General features: G+C 37.8%; 2 protein-coding genes across 6 annotated transcripts; both read left to right on the top strand.

The window, feature by feature from the left end:
- The first annotated feature begins 57 nt into the window (after positions 1-57).
- LOC136255878 (broad substrate specificity ATP-binding cassette transporter ABCG2-like) lies at positions 58-9,847 on the top strand. 4 transcript variants are annotated; one of them, XM_066048780.1, is made up of 18 exons: positions 58-189; positions 2,741-2,923; positions 3,090-3,149; positions 3,197-3,254; positions 3,861-3,975; positions 4,186-4,338; positions 4,562-4,719; positions 4,874-5,028; positions 5,527-5,637; positions 6,211-6,377; positions 7,258-7,323; positions 7,594-7,676; positions 7,882-7,971; positions 8,251-8,375; positions 8,836-8,990; positions 9,239-9,328; positions 9,381-9,487; positions 9,596-9,847. In XM_066048780.1, exons 3-18 carry the CDS (start codon positions 3,113-3,115, stop codon positions 9,756-9,758), a joined length of 1,833 nt encoding a protein of 610 aa, XP_065904852.1. In that variant the 5' UTR covers positions 58-189; positions 2,741-2,923; positions 3,090-3,112; the 3' UTR covers positions 9,759-9,847. The 4 variants fall into 4 exon arrangements, with proteins under 4 accessions (XP_065904852.1, XP_065904853.1, XP_065904850.1 ...); XM_066048781.1 differs by lacking the exon at positions 3,197-3,254 and having other exon boundaries at positions 9,381-9,453; XM_066048778.1 differs by lacking the exon at positions 3,197-3,254 and having other exon boundaries at positions 76-189.
- A 228-nt stretch (positions 9,848-10,075) lies between these two features.
- Positions 10,076-17,203, top strand: LOC136255873 (broad substrate specificity ATP-binding cassette transporter ABCG2-like). Of its 2 annotated transcripts, none has more exons than XM_066048768.1 (17): positions 10,076-10,170; positions 11,854-13,224; positions 13,469-13,528; positions 13,687-13,795; positions 13,848-14,000; positions 14,057-14,214; positions 14,344-14,498; positions 14,555-14,671; positions 14,866-15,023; positions 15,225-15,290; positions 15,345-15,427; positions 15,480-15,569; positions 15,625-15,749; positions 15,818-15,972; positions 16,022-16,111; positions 16,620-16,747; positions 16,843-17,203. In XM_066048768.1, the coding sequence occupies exons 2-17, from the start codon at positions 11,858-11,860 to the stop codon at positions 16,997-16,999; spliced, it is 3,171 nt and encodes a 1,056-aa protein (XP_065904840.1). In that variant the 5' UTR covers positions 10,076-10,170; positions 11,854-11,857; the 3' UTR covers positions 17,000-17,203. The 2 variants fall into 2 exon arrangements, with proteins under 2 accessions (XP_065904840.1, XP_065904841.1); XM_066048769.1 differs by having other exon boundaries at positions 10,089-10,165.
- Positions 17,204-18,460: the final 1,257 nt, after the last annotated feature.

Genomic DNA, 18,460 nt, shown 5'->3' with positions numbered 1-18,460 from the left:
ATCATTACACTAGCCAATGTTTAGAAGTCCAACTGTGGCTGTCGAATACTAATATTGCATGCCCATCGTTATGTCATCCGCAGATCACGTTTAATGTTCCGGATGCTAGTTGCTCATGTGATATCCATGTTAATTACGTTGCCCCACCTATCATGTAGAACTCTTCCTGATCAGCGTGTGGTGCGTAAGGTAATGTTCGTAATTTTGTTGTTGTGTGCTCAATTGCCATGCATTTCTAATAATATTGGTTGTTGACTGCTTGTTTTGTGCGGCCAGTATTGTGGTGTTTGGTAAACACATAAAGTGCTTAGAAGACAATTATCACTCAATCATGAATTGCTTGACTGTGAACAGAAACGTACAATCAAAGTACTTACTTTGAGTGGCCATGTGAAGACGGTATCACAGACTACGAATGTGCAAATATGTTGAATACAACACGATTTAAGGCCACTCCAAGTCATACTTTAGTTTCTGGTCACTCCCAAGCCTACAAATGGATGCGGGCGGGCGGATGATCAGGACTTCAGGACTATAGACTCTACTGTGACAATATACTGTATGGTATTATTATTTGCTCAATTTAGCAAATTCATGTTGATTTTATACTTAACCAACAACATAAGTAGTTGTGCTTCGGCAAAAAATGCACTAGGAAAGTTGTTGATGGATCATGGCTAGCTATACACTGATGTATAGCATTTAAGTATATATTTATTTATTTATTTAGAATATACTATAGGAAATGTTGTGCTCATGTAGCTACTTATGCTTTCCAAGTGAAATAAATGTCTCATTAGCTATGTCAGGAAAGTATTACTATGACTTATAGCTAAGTTGTTCAAATGATCATGATACACAATGAAATTTAACTTCTATTTTCACATCAGAAATTCTTCATTCAAATGTGAAGTCTTAGCCCACTAGCTATGTGTTTCCAGCCTTCTATTCAGTAACCTTGAGAAAAGTAACTGTCAAAGTTTTGAGTCATTGAGTGCTCCAGACTACTGTTTTTTAGTGATCATCTGGGAATGTTTAAACTATAAGGGTTTCTACTTGCCAATCTAATTTTAGTTATGGAAAAGTTTAAGTTTAAGCTCACCGAATGTTGCCGGTTTTCCATACCCCTGTAGTGTTCAGTGATAAGGAATTAGACTAATCATTAGAGGACTACATTTGAATTATAAAGTTAAAGCTATGGCCCATCTGCATGGACTAGTAGTTAATGCTACTGAAATTACTTTGGTTACAGAAGCATTAGTAACAGTTATAATCTGAACAGCTATATAATCAAGGACAAAACTAGCTATAGTTAGAAACATTTTATTAGTGTGGCATATATACCTAATATATACCTAATATTAGAGTTAAGAGTAGTGTGACTGCTCTATTGGAATCCCTGAATGCTCTATTAGAGTATATCGATCTTTTGCAGTAAAAAATAAGTGTCTTGCTGGGTCACGAGCACTTAAGCACCTGTAATATTAATAATAGTCCTCATAAACTAGGGTTTCAGGTTTACCATGCGGGCGGGTGACCAGAAACTAAGGTTTGACTTGGTGTGGCCTAATTTACTGTTTTCTGTCAACACTTTACTGTTTACTGTTTTCGATTTAATTTACAGTCCTTAAACTGTTTAAGGCGTTCAATGTTTGGATGCAGCTGTGTGGCCAAGTGTACGGCGTACAAAGCAGTTGTATGCCCAACTCTGGAGTATGCTGCTGTTGTGTGGTCTCCACATACCAAGGGAGATATTAAATTGCTTGAATCTTTGCAAAATAGGGCAGCACGTTGGATTTGTGGCAGTCGCTGGAGTCCACGGACCAATTCATGGACTGTATCTTCAAGTGATTGCTGCTCTCAGCTTAATCTCCCTACCCTTGAATCAAGACGTCAGTACCTTTCTATTTCTTTCCTCCATAATATTTATCACCAACGTACATCCATCAAGTTTAATTGTCACTGTAAATTTAATTCAATTTCATCTACTAGAAGTCATCACTTGTCAATAAACCCACCACAGTCAACCATCAACTCTCGCCGTTACTCGTTCTTTGTTAACACTGTCTTTCTGTGGAATTCTGTACCATTAACCATCCTCAATGATCCAAATCCAAAATCCTTCCAGCATTCATTATACCATTATGTGTGTTTTAATTGATGTTTTTGTATTGTTGTGCAGTTTTGTAATTATTTGTTTGTTGTATATTTTTGTAGTTGTAGTGTTCTTTTTTGTGGCTGACACCTTGTACAGGCTTTGCCTTTTGTGTATGCCTTCCATTGTGGTAAATTTGATAATAATAATAATAATAACACAGGAAGTAATTTCTTAGAACAGGAAGTTACTTATAATCATTGAGTAGTGACTTGTTTGATGTTGTAGTGTATTACATCATCAACCATGTTAAGGTCCTGTTTTCATTAAACACCTATTACATTACTAGGGTTACCTGATGTAATATCCTTGCCATAGTTACAGTATTGACGTCAAAAAATACATTAATCTAATTTAATATCATCTCTGTTGTTGCAATATTGAATTACATTGCTAACCCACAATACCATAGAATATAGATCATTGTAGTTAACCATTTATATAGACTTTGATATATTTGATTTGTGATATCAAACAAACTGCTATTGTGTATTCAAACAGTGAATTACATTTGTAACTTTCAGTTTGTATAGTTTACAAATATTTCGTATGTTTTCATCATGAAAGTATGACCTGCCTACACAGGTAATTTAAAGCAAGATGGCTGTTCCACCGTCTCCAAATGAAAGACGCCTTTCCCCGAGGCCCAGTTTCATGCAGATAAGCAGTGATCATTTTCTGTCCTTTCATGAAATCAGTCAGGTGGTGCAAGGAAGAGACAAGTTTTTTTCAAAAGTTGCCCCCAAAAATGATTATAAAGAAAGTCAGGTTTGTAATTTTGTTGTGTGTGTGTGTGTGTGTGTGTGTGTGTGTGTGTGTGTGTGTGTGTGTGTGTGTGTGTGTGTGTGTGTGTGTGTGTGTGTGTGTGTGTGTGTGTGTGTGTGTGTGTGTGTGTGTGTGTGTGTGTAATGCTTAAAATTTGTTCCATTTTTAGTGGAAGGATGATAGCTGGAGTCAATGCCATCATGGGCCCATCAGGGAGCGGGAAAACAAGGCAAGTGTTATAATAGTGATCACCAATGATCTCATGTATTAGCTCAGCTACCTTATGGCTTCAGTGTGGAAATTGCTTTGTTGTCATGGTTATGTGGAATGAAGCGTAAATGAATTTTGATAACTACCTACAACATTATGCTTTATGACATAAAAATTAAGATGAATGTCTGTGCACTTGTAGACAATTGCATGTAGTCTTCCTTGGTTTCCATAGTGAAGGACACACATTCATTTCACTATCCTACACATAAAAGCCAAAAGCAAAGCCCTTGGCTGCCATGTACATTGTTAAACCGTACCCTGAACACTGGGCCACCTGTGCACTACATGCTTAGATGTTATGGGTCACTGCTGGCAAATCCTCCTCATCCATCTGGAGGCTACACCATATCTCACAGGTGAAGGTGTATGCACTTGAAGTCCCAACTTGGCATTTACTTCCCCAGTTGACACCAAATGCCCACCAATGACACCGTTTGGTGGGAATGCACACACACACACACACACACACGCGTGCACACACACACACTGTGCGACACATGCACACACAACACGCTAGCTACCACAGTGTTTAATTTCCTATGGCCTTATTAACTTATCACTTGGGGCATTCAAATTTTCAAAGTAGTTTAATACTAGGTCATGTTTCACATTGTAATCTCAAAGAATAAGTTACATACATTGATGTGCCTCATATATATACGTATAGTTTACTGGACATACTAGCTGATCGTAAAGGAGGTGGAGGGATTACTGGTGACATTATTGTCAATGGTGAACCAAGACCAAACAACTTCAGATATGCTTCTGGCTATGTCCCTCAGGTACAGTAATGCTTTAACATATTGTACTCACAAAAACATGTACGTGTTCTGACTTGAAGTGCATGTTCTATTTGTAAGTGATTTAGAATAGAGTTTGTGTTTGTATACTGACATATGTTATGTTTGTGTAATATAAGCTACGTATTGCGACTCGCAGGAGATATGTGATATACGTGTTTCAAATGTGACAAGTTGTTATTGCCTGTTTAGGATGACACAGTGACTGGAACGCTGTCAGTACGTGAGAATATAATGTTCTCAGCCAGCCTGCAGTTGCCTAGTGATACAACAAAAGAAGACAAAGCTGAGGTAGTGGATGGAGTGGTTAAAGACCTCGGATTGAGCCATGTAGCAGATACCTGGGTGAGTGATGTATTGTGTTTGCATATACATGTATGTGTGTTGTAGTAATACTTGACACATGTATAGCAGAGCTTGTGCTTGCCAAGTAATGAATTATCTCAAGCCCACAATGGGATTAACTATAGATACTGGAAAACGTACCTTTTGTATCATATATAAGAACTCGTATATACACTTCAGCTTACAATATATTTGATGTGTTTATTCTTGGCACTTTTGACAGATTGGAACATCATTCACTCGTGGTGTATCCGGAGGACAAAGAAAACGTACAGCCATTGCAATGGAACTGATAGTGTCTCCTGGTGTATTGTTCCTTGATGAACCAACCAGTGGGCTGGACTCTACCACTGCCATCTCTGTCATCAAAATATTACACGAGTGAGTTAGACATTGACAATACATCATGCATCACCATCACACTGCGCACGCACACTGCACACACATGCACACAAACACACACACACACTACACGTACATATTACATAGTACAGCATGGCTCTCTTGTACTGTTTTTTTCTACTTGTGTATGTAGTTTGAGTCGTCACGGTCGTGTGGTGATCATGTCAATCCACCAACCTCGCTACTCCATCCTCAAGTTGTTTGACACCATCACATTATTGTCAAGGGGGGAAATGATATACCAGGGAGCATCACGAGCTGCACTGCCCTACTTTAGTAGTGTCCTTGGTATGTACATGCATAAATATACACTGACTACACTTTATATATGTATAGTGTTTCTTTTCTATGCATATGCATGCAGTGGTCATCTTTATAATACTGTAAAACCTGTTGCCTTGTTAAAATCTATACTGATGTTATGTAGCCATGTGTGGGTGGTCTTCTTGTCATGATTTTACATTGTTTGAGCCCTGAGGTATACATTCTTGTTGTATAACCTTGCAGGAAATGTGGTGACAATGCCACATATCACAACCTATGAACACTTCATGTGTAAATAAACTTTAAAGAGACCACAGAAGCTAGAATGGCACCCACTTGTGGTTTTAGTCGAAACTGGTTACCACTGACAACTACTGCATGTTTTCTAATTATCATGACCTTCAAAAAGATATCTTGTACACATATGCTGCTAATGATCTTATGTTTTGTAGATGCATGTTAGTGTATAGATAGTCAATGGGCACACTGCACTCATACATACATACAATGATTATCCATTAGATCTAGCCTGTGAGAAGCACAATAACCCAGCTGACTTCTATCTGGATAAGATCATTAAGAGTGAAGAGATTGTGAAGGATGCTCAGTCAGCAGTGACTGATGAGGCAAAAGGTACATATTAAATGATACTGTCTTTTGTGTTTTGTACATAAGTGCTCATGTAAATGGTACACATACATATTCATGCATGCGTGTGTGCGTGCGTGTCTGTCTGTCTGTCTGTCTGTCTGTATGAATGCATACATGAGTGCATGTAATGTGCACATGTATTATTTGTATTACTGTATTACTGTATTTACTTGGTTAAATGCTGCAGCTTTTTGTGTCAAAAACTGGTATGGCTACGATAAACACTCTTTGAGGGCATTGTTTATGTTCCTGAGAACTTATTTATGTTTAATCACATTTCACCGCAACATGCACTAAAAGGATAATGTATGGCCTCTAGATACATGATGTATGCACTGGGAATGGCTCTCACATTTTCTTTATTACTACACTTCACATTCCTAACCCAAGGATAAGCCGTAGAATAGCTGAGAACTATAGATTCAAATAATAGCCACTGTGTTTATTCAAGGGTGGTGTTTATGCTCTATTTTTAAGATGCGGTGTTTAACCAAGGAAATAGGGTTACCACATATCTAAGATGGAACAGTTTTGCTAACGCTTCATATTCTATAGCCATTGCCCAGCCTGATGAAGATGGTATAGTAAACCCTTATGCTAAGAAGTACAAGGCTAGTGAGGAGTATGCTGTACTGAAGAGAGATCTGGATGAGATTTTGACTAAGGCCAAAGACATTGCAGTCACTACACCACCAACATATGCCATCAACTACGCATGGCAGGTTAGTATGTCACACGCACATGCACACACACACGCGCACGCACACATACACACACACACACTTTCGTGACTGCCTATCCTGGATTCTTCTTCAATCTGGTCACCCACCCTCCATGGGAGACACCCAACCATCTAACCAAGGGATGCTGGGTAACCTAATTTATTTAGGCCAGATGAATGAATGAATGGACTCCCAAGGGGCCACTGACAATAGCAGGGACCTGAGTCTCTTCTTAGATGCAATGTGTGCATGGTGTTAACCCCGTTGTTGGCTTGCAAGGCTAAACTCAAGTACCCTGATCCTGCCTGGTCTCCAACCACATGGTTAGGGACATAGCTGCTACCATTAGCCACACCACTAGAGCTGTGCACCTACAAAATTTTGGTCACCGGTATATTGGTCACCAATAATTGACGATAATCAGTTAATTGCCACAATTAAATTCTGCTATTTAGACATGGTTTTAAAACAGTAAATATTTCTTTATGGAGCACATGTGCTTGTGTGATTGGCATTAAATTCTTATTGACTTAAGTGGGTAACTATTGATGCATGACAAAATGCATTATACAAGACCCAGTCACCGAATTACATTGATTGGTATGTTCAGCACTCAAAAGCTACTCAAATGTTAGTGTGTATTTGAGTGAAATAACTGGGAGCCAATTATTGTTTATTTATCACTGGTTATTGAAGTTTTGGGAATCTTTGATCGATAATCTGTTATTCGGTGGAAATGAACAGCACTACACAGTACACACCACCAGAGTGGCATGATACCAGGCCCACCACAAGGAGGTTTGTAACACGTGCACGCACACACACGCACGCACAACATGCACCCAAACACTATTAAAATGTTAGTGTATTATTTTTGCAGTTTTGGTATGTGTTGGTCCGGACATTCAAGAATATTATTAGAGAGCCATCTGGAGCCATCACTTCTGTAAGGCATAGTTTGTGTGCGTGTGCACATTCATGCATGTGTGTGCGTGTGTGATAATATTTTAGTACGTGTGTGTGCCATTAAATAATAATTATTATGTTTGCAAGCAAGTACATATTTTTATTATTGTAAAATTTCAGAATTTGTCAGCTAATGTCTGTAAGATACATTCATTCATCAAATCTAGCCCACTACATTTACTACATACAAACACTATTGAAATGGTGTAGCGGTGTTTAGTTACTTGTTAGCATTTGTGATTTCCTCTAGTTTGTAGCCATCATAGTACTGGCTCTGTTTACTGGTTGTATATTTTTCGACCTGGACACAACTCTACAAGGATCCCGAGATAGGTATGTGTGTTAAAATAATTATGTTGTGTGTGTGCGTGTGTGTGTGTGTGTGTGTGTGTGTGTGTGTGTGTGTGTGTGTGTGTGTGTGTGTGTGTGTGTGTGTGTGTGTGTGTGTGTGTGTGTGTGTCAGCGTATATGCCATTGTGCACACACATGTGTTAACCATTGCTAATGTTAACATAATTATGGTTATGTGTCACTACAGAGCTGGTGTCCTATTCTTCAGTATGTTAAACAATATCCTACCAGCATTAGCTGGACTGGATCTCTTCATATCTGAACGACCTCTCTTTCTGTAAGTAAAGTCTTTTTTTTTTTTTTGAAATATTAACACACTTTGTATGCATTTATGTTGCAATTATAGTGAAACCTTGAACTTCTCGGTGACTACTGTCCTTAATGCCCAGATGACTGAAAGGCAAAAAAAAAATTTCAGTACAGCAACCAACTACTCTAATAAAACAATCATTTTGTAATTGGTTAACTAGAATTCCAGATCACTGAGGTTCCACTGTTTTAGCAATAATCTTACTGTGTTGTATTGCACATTTACTGTTGTGCTATAATTTATTAGACATGAAAACAGAAGTGGTTATTATGCAGTCGGTTCTTACTACGTGGCTAAAGTTCTCCTTGATCTAATCCCATTGCGTATATTCCCAGCCACTGTCTTCTGTGCCATTGTTTATTACATGATAGGTAAGTGTGTGGTACCCTATAAAAGTTGATTTTAAGCCTCATAGCCAGCATGCCAGTTATTCACTCATACATAACTGCCTAAGGTTTCTCTACTATTCAGCTCTAAAAGATTGGGCGATGAAGTAAACAGGAACACTATGACAAAAAAAAAAAACCCAATGAAATCATTTGCCATATTAAGCACATACACAGTGCTCCCTCCATTATCCGAACTCATTGGGTTGAAAGCTCAAATAATAGAAACCCATTTACTTTAATAGAACATACACCTTCATCAAAATACTCTAATAGATCAGTCATTCCACAGTTGGGATAAAAGAATGCTTGGAAAATGTATGGCTGGAAAATAGAGGGAATACTGTAATTTGGACTTGGTATATAGTACTATGCACGTATGTAGCTATTGAGTAAAGGGACAAATCTTGATCTCAAACGTAATGCTTACATCATTCCATTGCAGGTCTCCGAGATGGTGCTGGACATTTCTTCTTCTTTATGCTTGCCATGTTGACCGTCACTGCTGCTGGATCTGCTCAAGTTTACAGTATCGGTAGCTTCTTCAGGAACTACAGTGTGGCAAACACCTTAGCACTGTTGCTGCTTACTGTGGAAATAGTATGTGTACCCTGCGTATTTGTGTGTGCGTGCATGTGTGTGCTTGTTGGTGGTCAGCACCCCCGGTGAATCATTTACTCACTTGTAATTTGGTTACACTCAACATCCATTGGCTAAGTGTTCCCATAGATGATTGGGGTGGAGGGTGAAGATCTCCAAGCAGGCAGTCAAGAATTGTGTAGTTTGTAGACATACTATACAAATGTGCACACTTGCGTGTCAGTTAAACATTCATTTCCCTTTTACAGGTGTTTGCTGGCTTCTTCATCACACTGGGTAGTCTCCAAGCATGGCTGGCCTGGCTACAATACCTTTGTATCTATAGATTCGGGCTTCATGTGAGTCATCAAATAATTTGAGATATTTATGTATATAAACTTTTACCTGCAGGCCCTCATGTGGAATGAATTTGAGAGTACAGTGTTTTGTGATACTGGAAATGGTACTAGTATTTTTAATAATGGTACGTGCCCTGGAGTATTTATTCCACCATCCTGGTTAGTCATGTTATTTTTATGGAGTAGTATTTTTGTTGTTTTTATTTTTGCGTATTTTAAATTTATATGATGAGTTGTGATAACCTTGCCAACACTCTTATTCTATAGTGATATGGATTTATTCCAATGTGGAGATGCACTGCTGGACCGGTATGAGTTCTCTGCCAACACCAGTCACGAAGTTGGGTGGAACTTCTTAGCAATGGGAATATTCACCATTGCATTTCTAATCACTGGCTTTGCTGGCTTAATGGCATCTACAAGAAAGTAGAGAACTCTTAGCCGCCATCAACATATCTACTACTTGTACATGTGCAAATGTACTGTATTTATTTAGCAACAACTGTGTTATTATTTTCACATTTTCGTAGCAGATCAGCAATATGTTTATGTGCATTTCCATATCTCTGTGTACTTGTATGTTCTGGAGTTCAAATTGACAGGTAGGAGATACACTATTCAACTGCAGACAGGATTTAAAAACTGAAGTCATCACACTGGCCAATGTTTAGAAATCCAACTGGTTGTTAACCACTCTAATATAGCATTCCTATTTAATAAGTTGGTCATGTGATCCGTAGTTTATGTTTAATGTTCCGAAAGTGCTGGTTGCTCACGTGATATCCATGTTAATTACATTGCCCCGCCTATCATGTAGAACTTCTCTTCCTGATCAGCGTAAGGTAATGTTCGTAATTTTGTTGTTGTGCGCTCAAGTGCCATGCACTTGTAATATATTGGTAGTTGTTGACTGCTTGTTTTGTGCCAGTGTTGTGGGGGAACACTTGGCGCCATGGGCGGAACCGTATGATGGCACTGATTTCCTCGTGTTCATTTTTTCCCTTATCCTCTACGCATGTGCTGTGCTTGTACAATTCAGAGTGCATCATCCATGCTTTACATCCCGGAGTAGTTAGCTCAGTAACTGTTTAGTAAAGTAGCTAGTGCACAAGCTAAGAATTTTACAGCATATTGTGAGTTAATTTTTTTAACACTGCAGCAGAATTCATGATCATTGGTTAGAAAATTTGCACTGACATCTTGTGAACTACTAACATGCAAACTGCACACCAAAACTTTCACACAATTATACGTAGCTTGTAGCCACTGTATATATATAATTTCGGCCGGCATCATGGCCTCTTGTATAATCAAAAATGAATTCATTGTAGCTTACCTTGCTTGATAGTCAACTTATGGTAGTATGAAAAATATAATGGACAGAACATAGGCACATGACAGTCAGTGAATTTATTGCTTTTCCAAGCTCAGACTCCCAATATCTTACTTTCAGTATATGCAATTGACTCACTCACCGCAGTTTGTAGTTGCTGTGTATAACTAGGGGCTCACATTTGACACTTAGCTATAAGCTCCTAGTATAACAGAATCATTTTTTATAAGGATAAGGTAGTTAGAAGTGTAAGCCGTTGATATGTTTAAAAGAACTTTTGTATGTACGTACCAATAATAATTTTTAAACTCACTGTCAAAGTAATTACTGCATGGCTGTATGGTTGAGGTTTTGAAAGCCTCCCAGAGGATATCATCTTAAGTTTACACGTAGCCAACTTGGTCGGCTTGCAGAAGCAGAAGAAACGGAGGGGGCTCATGATCACGTATACAATAACCCATTGAGCTGAAGTGTATCACTAGCTAAGGAACGTACCTTCCTAGGAAGACGTACCTTCCTAGCTAGGATTGCATTTTGAGTGGTGCTTAATGATTACACGTAACACCCAACTGCTTTGTTAGAATAATGAAACAGCCCTATAAGAGTATCCCAATCTTCATGAGCAAAAGGTTGGGAAGTTTAAGACCCCGGTTCTGAGCCACCGCTTCTGCTTTGTAACAGTGTTGCTATATACTGGAATTCCAATGGTTTCTGTGTAGCTGCACCATGACCCTTGCCAATAAACCAGGTGGCATGATGGTCCACCTTTGCTGTTTGTTATCTGTCTTTCCTTTTTAGAAGGTCACATGACCCATAAGTGGACAGCAAAGAAGTATGCATATGTGTGTGTGTGAGGCAACATAGCCTAGTGGTTACAACACTTACCTGATAATCACTAGTATGGTAGCCGAAGGCATCACTTTGCTTTGTGTGCATGCGTGCAAGTACACATGTGACTGGATCTGTGAAAAGAAGTCTTATAATAGCCTTTCCAAGCTTGGCATCCCTCATGTTTTTAACCTATCATCTTAAAATTACACCAAGCGACAGTGGTATGTTAGGGGTATAATGTACATGTTCAAGCTGGTACCATATTCACAAGTCAAGTTATGGGTTGCCAAGTATATGTCATTGGAAAGGCTGTGAAGCGATTTTTTACAGATCTGGTCACATAATAATAACATGCTTGCAGGACAATGACAGAGCAGAAAGAAGCAGATCAAGATATTTCATCAATTAATCATAATCAGCATGAGCCAATACAAATTTCTGATGATGTTGTTGATGAAGAAAGTGGCAAAGCAATAAGTGCTACTGTTGATGAAAAAACTGTACAAGAGTATAACAGGATACCAAATATAGCTCCTGATGGCACAGACAAGGAGAACTCAGATAACTGTATGGCAGTCAATGAGACTGCTAAGTTGGATGAAGTAAACAACTTAGCAAATGAGAGTAGGACAAAAATCCTTGGAGAAACTACAACACTGGAACCACAGACCCTAGCTGTTACAGATGATGCTAAACAGACTGAGTCACTAACAAGTCAACCCCGTACCCATAAAGAATCCTTTGTGAGTGAAGATGGAGAAGAATCTACGACAACTGAAGAATCAAATCAGTCAACAGGGCAGGTATTTGTTATACAGTTTGCTAATACAGTGGAGAATACAGTGGAGAATACAAGTGTTAAAGTTATTAACACTAGTAGAGTAGAGACACCAGAAGATGACAAGACTACTACAGCTGAGACAACGGTAGTTGAACCAGAAAAAGTACCAACTGCTCAAGAATCAACTCCTCAAGAAGCATCAGTAACAAGTGAACAAAATATTACCTCAGCAGAAATCTCTCAAGAATCTGAAACACAAACTACAAGTAAAACTGATTCCACTGACAGTAAAATTCCAGAAGACACAAAATCTGACACCAACTCTGCATCTTCAAACGTTGCACCAAAGCGACTATCAAGAACCGTGTCATTTACAATTGAAACCACCAGCAAGATAACAAGAGAGGCATCAATAATAGTACGAAGTGAAGATGTGGTTGTGTCTTCCAGCAGTTCACCTTCACCAAGTGAGCAACCCAGTGATCAACAAAGCGATCAGCAAAGTGAGCAGCAGAATGATCAACAAATTGATCAACAGAATCAACAGCAAAGTATTGAGAACTCAGATGATGTTGATGATAGTCAGGTGATTGTTAACCCAGACACGGAAGAGGTGTCATTTAGGCCAAGGAGACGTGCAACTTCAAATACCATGCACAAAGAGATGATTATTCGTAATCCAGCAGTTCCAGAAGAAACAACATTAGACAATTTTAATGACGATGAAGATTTTCCACAGCCACGTCGACCAAGGCCTCGTATCAGCACACTAAGTCGGTTTAGAGGCTCTTTTAGCTTTGGTCCTAAAGGCCGCACACTTTCCAGATCTAGTGCAAGTTTTGTAGACAAAAGTAAAAATAACTTTCTTTCATTTCATAATGTTGGGTATACAGTTCAGCAGAAGAAATACTGTCGTAGAGTGCAACCCAAAGTTATTTTGAAGAATGTTAGGTAAGTAGGTGTAATATACACTGAACATAATATACATAATAAAGATAGCAATGTTAAACACATTTTTCATTGCTACATTTTTACTGTAATATTTCAGTAATTAATTTAAGGAGTCAGGTGGTACAGCATTGTTTATTCTAGAATGTGAAATGTGTAAAAAAAGTACCTTTTCATAAATCCAGTCTTATATAGCTAACATAACAAACAACATTTATACCACATGTATTCTGCTTGTATACTTTAGTGGGATTATGCGTGCTGGTATTAATGCTATAATGGGACCATCTGGCAGTGGAAAAACGAGGTATGTATTAAGATAACATAAACCACTGTGCTATTGAATTACAAAAGGTCAATGACTACACCTATTATGGTATTGGTAAGACACTTTATACAGGTGTAACCAGTTTGGTTAATGTTACATATTTGTATCTATTATAATCTGACATGTGATATGTGTAGCTTACTGGAGGTTATATCTGATCGTAAAGATAGATCAAGTGGAGATGTTGTCATTAATGGTAACCTTATACCTGACAACTTTAGATGTGCATCTGGCTATGTCACCCAGGTAATTTGTCTGTAATTGAGACTTAATGTTAATTTATCATTGTATTTCACAGGATGAAACTGTAACAGCAACATTAACAGTTCGAGAGAATATCTTGTTTTCTGCACAATTACGACTTCCACGAGAAATGACGTATGAAGAAAAGTTAGAGATTGTGGAAGAGGTCATTTATGACTTGGGGCTAGATAAATGCTGTGATACTAGGGTCAGTATTTTGTAATTCTATTATATCACCCATCATAGACTCTATATACTGCACAGATTGGGAATGAGAAAGAACGAGGAGTGTCTGGTGGAGAAAGAAAACGTACAGCCATTGCAATGGAACTGATAGTGTCTCCTGGTGTATTGTTCCTTGATGAACCAACAAGTGGGCTGGACTCTACCACTGCCATCTCAGTGATGAAGCTACTACACAAGTTAGTAATAAAACTTTTTACATATTTATACCCATCCAGCTATGTACGTACATGATGCTGTATGCAAGCACGTGTATTTACTTTGATAAGTGATTTGTGTAAATTGATTTTTTTGTTTTGTTTGTTTAGTATCAGCGATCAAGGACGTGTAATAATCCTCTCCATCCACCAGCCTCGCTACTCTATTTTAAAGCTGTTTGATAGCATTACATTGTTGTCTAGAGGAGAGATGATTTATCATGGACCAGTACGTACGGCATTACCATTCTTTACCAATGTGTTAGGTAATAACAACAAAATACATACAACCAAGTTGCTATTATTACCTTTTGTGGTATAGGGGTAGAGTATGAAAAATACAACAATCCTGCTGACTTTTACATTGATGCTATTATAAGAAATGAGAGTTCAATGGATGGGGTTGGTGCTTCTGATGAAGATATCATCACTATGAAAAGTAAGTGATAGCACATTGTATGCATTCAGCAGTATATATAATGCTATCACCCAATATCTACTGCAACTTTATTTTAAAGTTATGTACATGTATGTATAGGAATGCTTATATTTTGTGTACTGCTGTCTGTACCATATGCACGTATGTTACCTATGATGCTTATGTAGTTACAAGTTTTCTCAACCATTTTACAGAGCTTGAAGAAGGTGATGTAGCCAATGAGTATGCTAAGAACTACAGGCAGAGTGAAGAATACAATCGATTACAGGAAGAACTGAAACCAATTTTAGAAGAAGCTAGGAAAAATCCTGTTGGTGCTGCTCCTGACTTTGCCAACAACTTTTTCTGGCAGGTACAGCATAAAATTAGATGTAGCTGCTTTATGAAGGAGCCACCTTTGAGTGGCACTTAGGACCCCAAGAAATGTAATTTATAAAGTATCTTGTTTTGACAGGTAAAAGTTTAGTAAGCCACACATGTTCAGAATCTAGTAAATTTTCAGGTGTTGTATTCTTAGTTAGTTCAGGTGTAGTATGTTCTTATTATTGAATAGGTATGGCATGTATCCATTCGAACATTCAAGACAATACTAAGAGATCCCAATGGAGCATTCACCACAGTAAGTCTCCACCTGCTAACTGGTTCGTGTGTGTTCATGTGTAAACATGCATAGATCATGGCCATCATTGTATTGGGGATATTTTCTGGAGTGATCTTCTTTCAGCTTGATACCACCCTGCAGGGTCAACGAGACAGGTTAACAATGATGAGATGTGATAACACTTTTCAACTGTAATATTACATACAGGATTGGTGCTATATTCTTTAACATGCTGTGTAATATTCTACCGGGACTTGCTGGAATGGAGGCACTAGTTGCAGAAAGAGCTCTCTTCATGTACTAAGTTACTGCATTATTACAACATGTATGAATCCTTATTATTTACCATTAGCCATGAGAATGCCAATGGGTTCTACAGTACTGGAGCTTATTTTGCAGCCAAAATAGTAATGGACATGATTCCATTTCGAATATTAACTGTTTTGATATACTGCCCCATTGCGTATTTCATAACAGGTAAATAAATAATCACTGTATTGTAGTACACACATGTGTGCCCATGATTTTACATAATTGTACTGTAGGTCTTCGTTCAGGAGCAGACAGATTTTTCTTCTACGTTCTTACTATGATGGTGACAGCATTTGCTGCTGCATCGCAGGTGTTTGCATTTAGTGCAGTGATAGGCGTGTACAAAGTTGCTCACCCTCTACTACTGATGGTTATCGTAATTGCAATGGTATAATTGTGCCATTACTTGTCCAGAATCTACCAGTGATTTTTTGCAGGTGTTTTGTGGATTTTTCATAACCATTGGTAACATTCAAGTGTGGCTAAGATGGTTGCAGTATATAAGTATCTATAGATATGCATTTCATGTAAGATCCTCATTTGAATTATGTGTTTATATGGCTTGTTAATGGCACGTGTAGATGATAATGGCACTTCACGATAAAATTAGTAAACTAACATATAGGTGTAATAGTCTAATCAATATTTATTGGTGGGTGTGGCTCCGCAAAGAAGTATCTATGGCAGAACACATTTGTCTATACATGCGCATGGCTTTGTGATGCCTACAGATAGCAACACACCTTATAATTATTGATTAATTTGCATGGCTTCTACAAACAACAACAATAACACACATTCCTGATGATAAATGGACATGGCCCATTAAACTAGATATGTGCATATAGGAAAAACCACTTCTCATCATCAAGCTTATTAATTCATTTTATGTGTGATACAATCTGCTGGATATTCTATAAAGTAGGTCAGGCCCAGTTGACCCACCTGTTGTAGCTGTGGTTTTATCAATAGACTTTACCAAATAATTTGCAGTTCACAAAGTATAATGTGTGTAGTACTGTATTTTCTGTTTAGGCATTCTTATGGAATGAGTTTGAAGGCACTGTGTTTTGTAACACCAATCCGATTAATGATTTTTTTAATGTGACAGGAGAAATTGATGTGTTCGGCTGTCGACAAAACATTTCTCTCCAGTTAAATTGGTATGTGAACAATACCTATGGTAGACATGTTTTTTATTTTACAAGCTACAGTGATATGGGATAAGTATTAATTGTTGTTCAATGTGTGCTTTTAGCAATGAGAACTCCACACTTTGTGGAGATGTTTTGCTCAGTCATTATCAGTTTGACACATTCAATGTATGGTGGAACTTTCTAATCCTCATCTGCCTAGCAACTGTCACTCTTATCATCGGATTTCTTGGGCTATTTTGTGTTACAAAACGAAACTGATGCAGTGCAGTTCTCATCATTCAACCATGACATATTTGTAATAGTGTACAATTACCATTATAAATCACTTATATTGTTTTGTACTCACAGCCAACACTATATACAATTACAATACATTAGTATAGAAACATATACCTATAAGTAACATTGATTTGTAGCTGCATTAAATTTATTTTATTTAATCGAACCAATTCTTGTGATTTAGATTCAGTTGGCAAACTTTGACTTCACAAATTACGGCTGTGTATCGTGTTTGGCTTTGAATTAGAAACTAAATCATGCATTCCATAACATCTCTGTGTAAATATTATTGCTCAGTGTGCTATTGGTTTATCCCTTCCCCTCATCAAATATACACTTGTGAAACTGTGTGAAAAATTTCAGGCAGTGCCCAAATGCATCCATTATGTCATTATGTATGTAGTAGGAACATTAGTTAACAGGAAATATTTGGCAATAACATTTGTGGGAGAATAAAGTAATGCGTATGTGTTTATGTGTTCACATATACATATGTGATATAGTTGGGAATTCGTAAGTATCCCACTTGCAGGGACACTTACTAAAATTACCAAATGTACATGTGTCAGCATTTCTACTATATATTAACAATATACAGATAGTCATTGCTTCCTGCACAATCAAAAGTACGTAATTTACTGTAGCTGTACTAGACCAGAAAACCTTTAATCAGACACATGCATATCATGATCCCAAGATGATGTGGTTAATGGGACACGTAGTCAGATTGTCTGACTTGCAGCTGTACCAACACAGGTGTTTTCATTATCATTATATTACCTTGTTGACAATCTTCCCATAGCTACATATTTTCTGTGGATAGGCCAGAGCATGAATTATAGTATAGGTTTGAAGGAATATGGTTTTACTGTAGCTGTACAAAAAGGCATGTAAATCAACCTAACATTAAATAGTTTGCCATCTGAAATGCTAAATATTAGAATACTAGAAACAAGTGTAACCCGCCATTTGTTTATTTCTGCGACATCATCTCCCACTTGTGCTTTGTTAATGATCCAGTCTAGTGCAAGGCTTGCACTTGTTAGTACTAGCTACATACAGTGATGTCAACAAGGAATATAAGTTGGAGACTAAAGTCTGTCCGACTTGATGCATCTTGTTGGAATCCATTACTGTGACATAAGTTACTGGCACTTTACAGTTGTGATAGCTTGTTAAACAGAGTTAAACTATTTATAAAACCAGACATGAGGATTTCACTGTTGGAGACATGCAGCATTATGATGTTATATTTGGGGGTTATCTACATTACTACAAATTAAACTCAATCAAATTAAACCACACATATTAATGATTGGTAGTTTCAGTTGCTCATAATTTTATTGAATTTCATGCACAGGATATGGTACATGCATGCACATTTCTCCATGCTTAGCTTTGTGTCTCCATACTTGCATATTTCCCACAACACAGTAATTT

The sequence above is a fragment of the Dysidea avara genome, chromosome 5 (genome assembly GCF_963678975.1).
Source record: "Dysidea avara chromosome 5, odDysAvar1.4, whole genome shotgun sequence".
NCBI lineage: Eukaryota > Metazoa > Porifera > Demospongiae > Dictyoceratida > Dysideidae > Dysidea > Dysidea avara.
Note: the sequence above shows the minus strand (reverse complement) of the source record. Positions and strands in the feature narration are given on the sequence as shown.

Bases quoted from the DNA above. Each gene is read 5' to 3' on its own strand.
- LOC136255873 (XM_066048768.1), top strand. From the start codon at position 11,858: ATGACAGAGCAGAAAGAAGCAGATCAAGATATTTCATCAATTAATCAT. The intron at 14,215-14,343 runs GTTAGTAATAAA...TTGTTTGTTTAG, and splicing joins GTGATGAAGCTACTACACAA to TATCAGCGATCAAGGACGTG. The intron at 15,428-15,479 runs GTTAACAATGAT...TATTACATACAG, and splicing joins CTGCAGGGTCAACGAGACAG to GATTGGTGCTATATTCTTTA.
- LOC136255878 (XM_066048778.1), top strand. From the start codon at position 2,844: ATGAAATCAGTCAGGTGGTGCAAGGAAGAGACAAGTTTTTTTCAAAAG. The intron at 5,638-6,210 runs GTACATATTAAA...CATATTCTATAG, and splicing joins AGTGACTGATGAGGCAAAAG to CCATTGCCCAGCCTGATGAA. The intron at 7,972-8,250 runs GTAAGTAAAGTC...ATAATTTATTAG, and splicing joins TCTGAACGACCTCTCTTTCT to ACATGAAAACAGAAGTGGTT.